Source organism: Propithecus coquereli, unplaced genomic scaffold, assembly GCF_000956105.1.
Source record: "Propithecus coquereli isolate 6110/MARCELLA unplaced genomic scaffold, Pcoq_1.0 Scaffold129, whole genome shotgun sequence".
NCBI lineage: Eukaryota > Metazoa > Chordata > Mammalia > Primates > Indriidae > Propithecus > Propithecus coquereli.
Genome location: NW_012137080.1, coordinates 40,047 through 45,483, shown reverse-complemented (window position 1 = coordinate 45,483; position 5,437 = coordinate 40,047). Strand labels below are relative to the sequence as shown.

Sequence of the window (5,437 nt, the reverse complement as noted above, 5' to 3'; positions counted from 1 at the left end):
CTGAAAAATTTCTAAGGTATGAATGGAAATAACAGCAGATTGCATTACCTACATCCCGAAGGTCAGAGGTTCAGATTACCAAGGTAATGAAACTTCAGTGAGCTGCTTCAGATCTATTAGGTTTGTCAGTTTTTATAAGCACGCTTACTTCAGGAATGCAATTATAACATAAAGGACCTATATTGGTGAAAATTCAGCAGCCGGATCTTAACAGAAGTATTCAAATGTCAGATGCGGGGGAGAGCGTACCTTTATGAGTAGGCTTTTAAGATGAATCAGTTGGTGAGATGGAGCACAGAAGAAGAGGGAGATGAGTGAAAATGTATCATACATAAACACACATTCCCAGATAAAAATTTTGAATTTTTCCCAGAGGTGTCTCAGATTGTAGTCATAAGCATCTATTAACTTATATTATTTCATTAAAATGGTTTAAGAGATCCCAATACAGGTGTCATAGATCATTAGAAATCTGCAACCTTATAAGAACCCTAGAGTCATAGTTTTTTGTAAAAATGGATTATTTAGTGACAATGTAGATGAACACAACCAGTAATTAATCTAATTTACAATTAATGCCACCTAATGCTGGTTTTAAGTCACAATTGATATCACAACACATTGGGGAAAATTTACTCAGGTGTCCTAAATGGACCATTTGTCTTCTTAACAAAATTCAAGGCTGTAACAAAACTCAAGGCTGGATAGAAGACACATAGTAACCAGTGGTAACTTTATGTCTTTTTATATAATAGTAGATGATTATCCTACTGAGCAGAGTTTTCTTTCACAAAACAAAATATTTTAGTTGGGCCTTTCCAAATCAGATATTTCCCAACACTTGGTAATATTTTAACAAGTTTTGATTCAACTATTTGCCAGATGTCGAGGTATCCCTGGAAGAATTACAACCCATATTTTCACGGTAGATTCAGGGCTGGGTTTATTCTGATTTTCAAAATGCATCATCACAAATTAACAGATCAGATGTTAAATGCTAATTTGCTGTCCAAGTAGCTCTGAAATTTCAGTTACTGCCGTTTCTAAAGTTGCAGAGTGCTGGGGAACCTGTGGTCTTGGGGCCACATGTGGCCTTCTGGATCCTTGAGTGTGGCCTTTTGACTGAATTCACATTTTATAGATTTTAATAAAGTGATTTGTTCTGTGAAATTTGGATTCAGTCAAGGGGCTGCAAAAGTGTTCTGAACAGGACCAGGGTCAGACCCTGCATTTTTTAAGCAAATCCAGTGGTGATGTCCAGACTTCCTTTCACTGTATCGAGCTGGAATTCTGTCCACAGCCAGTGCTGAAGGTTGAAGATGATTCACTCAGAAAATCTTTCACACTATTGCAAGCCAATTAATGTTTCTTATTAATGGGTATGAGTTACAAAGTATTGGGGAGAGCTCTCTGAAGGAAGGTGTACGATGTTATACTGTATCAAATTAATAACAGGGACATTTGCATCACAACTGGCTGTTGTGACTGAACCTACAGTCTCCATCCAAAAGGAAGGAAAGAAGGGAGAGCAGGAGGCCCAAGAAGGGTGTAGAGAGTTTGCTGCTCAAGAAGAATAGCACAGGGACTTTTTGTATTTTTAGTTTTTATTTTTTTGATGTGTCCACATTTAATTTATTTGGGTGCTCATACAAGAAAGGGAAATAAAGACTCGAGAAGCTTACTTACTTGGCTTAGTCCAACTCACTTCCATGGCTGTGTGGTTAAGAACACTCGCTGTGAGATTGGCTGCTCTCTCTGGAAGACCAGCTAACGTAGTCACGGTCACTTCCCGGCTTGGCGTAAACCCCACGCTGTTGTGTACAAACAGTTTATACTCGTAGGTTGTAAATCTAAAAAGTTTGTAAAAAAATATATATATAAGTTCCTGTTTTACAGAAAATATGACACATCATTTCTTTTTTCTTCACAAAATACAGGATTTCCTTTTCCCACCTCCACAAAATGCTCACTCACCTTTTTTGCCCTAGGAAATACATTATTTTCTTTTTCCTCCTTACACAAAACATATCATTATTTTTATAACTCACCAGTCTTAACCAAAGCATCAGGGAAATGTTTTATTAGGAATGCTAAGCAAATATTGCTATTTAAAACAAATGTGGTTTATCATTTTCTTATTCTTATTGTTCTCAGAGCAGTGAGGATTACAGCTCAACTCAAGATGCAATTACGAATCTGGCAACCTGCCAGCTTTCTATCTGAATTTGATCCAGAGAGTTTTATGCTCTTCTTTTTGGAAACTCATCCATTTTCAAATATCAGGATCCCTCATCACCATTTTCTTCCTATACCTATGCTGCTTTCCCATAATCTCATTGCAGACAGATAAACCCCTAAATTAAATTGTAACTGTGACTAAAGTGTACAACATTCTCCCGCTGAGAGTTTTGCTACAGTGAGCTGTATTTTGTCGGAGTGTGAACATATTTACTCGAGTCAATACAGTGGAAACTGAATATCACTTTGCAGAAGGCGAAAACTGACATGGTGATGTGATAGGAGGAGGATATTCCAAGTCATATATTAAATTGACAGTAGAGTAAAGCCATCAATTCTTCATTCCCTTTGGGTTTTTTGAGAAGAAGACCATCAGGCTTTCTTTGTTTAGTTCAAAACTGCCTGGCTAGGAAAATGCTATTTATAGACACAGGCAGGCTATGAGTGGACAGTAACTTAGACTGAGACACTTGCTTAAACATCTTGTGCACACGTGACCCTCCCAGGAGCATCCAGGACTCACGGCAAACACTGGCCTCAGATCATCATTATTTAACTTGAGTTTATTAGATGATCAAGGAGACTTCGCCTCCCATGCAGGACCCACAGTATCTATCTCAATATATCGCGACCCCTGGTGGTCGTGATACAAAGGAGAGGGTGCCATTTTCAGGATTGTGCCAAATCATTTGACCAAAATTAAGTCTGGATTCTCAGAGCATTTTGCTACCACCTAGGTAGAAGAAGTCTGCTTGACTCACCCTGTTTCTCACTCATGTCCCAAAGATATTTTTTCAGGGTTCTGCCTCAGCCACCTTTAAGGGTGTTGCTTTGCTTCTGGGACTCCAAGAAAAGACTTAATGACTTTTTGAGGATGTTTATGTATTTCTCCTAAATAAGAGCTAGCATCAGGTCTCCTGTACTTTGCTACTTTTCTATCTCTTCTCTGGTGCTTATTGTCTTTCTTTTTTCTCTGCTTTGTATGCTATAATGGGTTGAATTGTGTCCCCAGCCCTAATGATATTTTCAAGCCTTAAACCCTGGTACCTATGAATGTGACCTTATTTGGAAATAGGGTCTTCGCAGATATAATCAAGTTAAGATAAGGTCATATTGGATGAGGAAGGGCCCCAAATCCAATGCCAGGCTGGAGGGAAAAGAGAGGGAAATTTTTATAGAGACGTAGACACACACAGGGAGAGGCTGGTCATGTAAACACAGAGGCAGAAATTGGAGTTATGCTGCCACAAGCCAAGGAATGCCTGGGGCCACCAGAACGTAGAAGAGGCAAGGAAAAGATTCTCCTCTAGAGCCTTGGGAGAGAGTCTGGCTCTGAAAAAAACTTGATTTGGGACTTCTAACTTCCGGACCTGTAAGAGAATAAATTTCTGCTATTTTAAGCCACCCAGTGTATGGTGTTTTGTTATGCCAGCCCTGGGAAATTACTATATATGCTTTTTAGCAAGTACTAAATAGTCCATATGACCAAGATAACTAAAAAATAATAAAAAATGAAAAAAAAATCAGGAGTTACTTTGTATGTGTCAGGAATTTTCTACATGTATTAACCCATTCATTCCTCACAGAAATCCATAAAGTGATATTACAATACCTATTTTGAAAATGAAGAAAATAAGGCTCAATGAATTAAATAACTTGTCCAAGTTATTAAGCTAGTAAGTATAAGGACTGGGATTCAAATATAGACAGTCTGATTCCAGAGCTTGCTCTTTTAACCGTGACTTTACACTGCCCATCTAATAGTGATGATAATAATAGTAACAGCAACCATAATGATAATCTGGTCTGTCCATACTTGGATGATGTCATATCACCAGGGCTTGACCTTTTAATCATTTTTCTAGCAGAGGGGATAGATTTTGCTTATGCATCCGAACAGTCTGGCCAAACTTCTTTTGCAACCACTGGTATGAATATGAAGGATGGAAAGTCAGGGTTAGGAGGGTAGCAAGCCTATGGCAATGGAATGAAATGTAGCTAATGGCTCACATGGGAATTGAACCAGCAACCTCAGCTTCATTAGCTCTCTCCCTGGGTAAAGTACTTATAATTATTTTTTTACTTCATAAAATGGCTTAAAAGAAATTTAGCTAGAATCTGGATGCCTAATCTCCTCTCCTATAATATTTGAACTTTCCTTCCATATGTCTATGCTAATACACAATTAGTAATCTTTATGGCTTTAAAGTGATACCATGTTTGTTGTTCTTTTGTACATGTGGAATTTACAGCATAAGGTGGCACTAAAATAGTTAATTGTAAATAAATTCTGGAGCACCTTAGTTCTTATGATACTTTAAGGCACTTCATCATAATGTGGGTATGGTGAAATACACAATTTATGTCTGTTTAGAAGAAGCTTAGGCCACACAGATGCATGCAATTGGGAAGCCTGTTTTCAAGGTGGTACTAAAATTTTAAAGCAAGATATGGCTTTAGAGTTTCTCTGCTTCAAATAATAAAATGTCTGCTAAATTTTACAGGTTATAAAGAAAACCTGAGACCTTGAGAAATTAAGTAGATTTGCCTAAGCTTGCACAACTAGTTAACAGGGCTAGCTGGGCATCTAGTTTCCTCATTTTCAATATTAAATTCTTTCCACTATTCATTATTTTATTTAATTGAGAAATCAGTAGGTATTTCACTTGATGCTATGCATTTGCCTTTTGAATATTCTTTAACTTTCATTAAGTTTAAGTTTTAAGGAAATAACATCTTTAATTCTCTTAAATGCTAAAATACACTGTTTTCACTGCATCTGAAATCTAATCTTTATGTAGTAAGGATACATACCTATGACTTAACTACATATATGTGTTGGTTATGTTTCACCACTTCATATCAAAAAAGAATGTATTAGTTGGCTTGAAATGGTTTTTCCACTCTATGTATATTGTCTTTAAAATGGACTTAGATGTTGATTATTGATATCAAATGGGACATTCCATCTAGTTATTACTAAAAGAATACCTTTAAAAGAAAAATGCTAGATCAATTGACATCATATACTCATGGCAAAACTTATTTATATCAATCAATTTCTTCCCTACATACTAATTGTGTTTCTTAGACATGTCTTTAAAATGTATCATTTCAAACTCTGTAGAAAATAACTTTTGAAATCTGCAAAGTAAATGAATACTTATATTGAATCTATAATGTAGCTAGTAAAACCAAT

At 36.6% G+C, this 5,437-nt stretch overlaps 1 protein-coding gene across 1 annotated transcript in view; it reads right to left on the bottom strand.

Annotated features, from left to right (window-relative positions):
• The window catches only part of USH2A (Usher syndrome 2A (autosomal recessive, mild)), a 301,921-nt gene that overhangs the window by 266,819 nt on the left and 29,665 nt on the right, over window positions 1-5,437 (bottom strand). Inside the window, exon 6 of the mRNA XM_012638316.1 lies at window positions 1,687-1,850. Coding sequence (XP_012493770.1) covers window positions 1,687-1,850 — 164 coding nt within the window. The remainder of the gene's footprint in view (window positions 1-1,686; window positions 1,851-5,437) is intronic.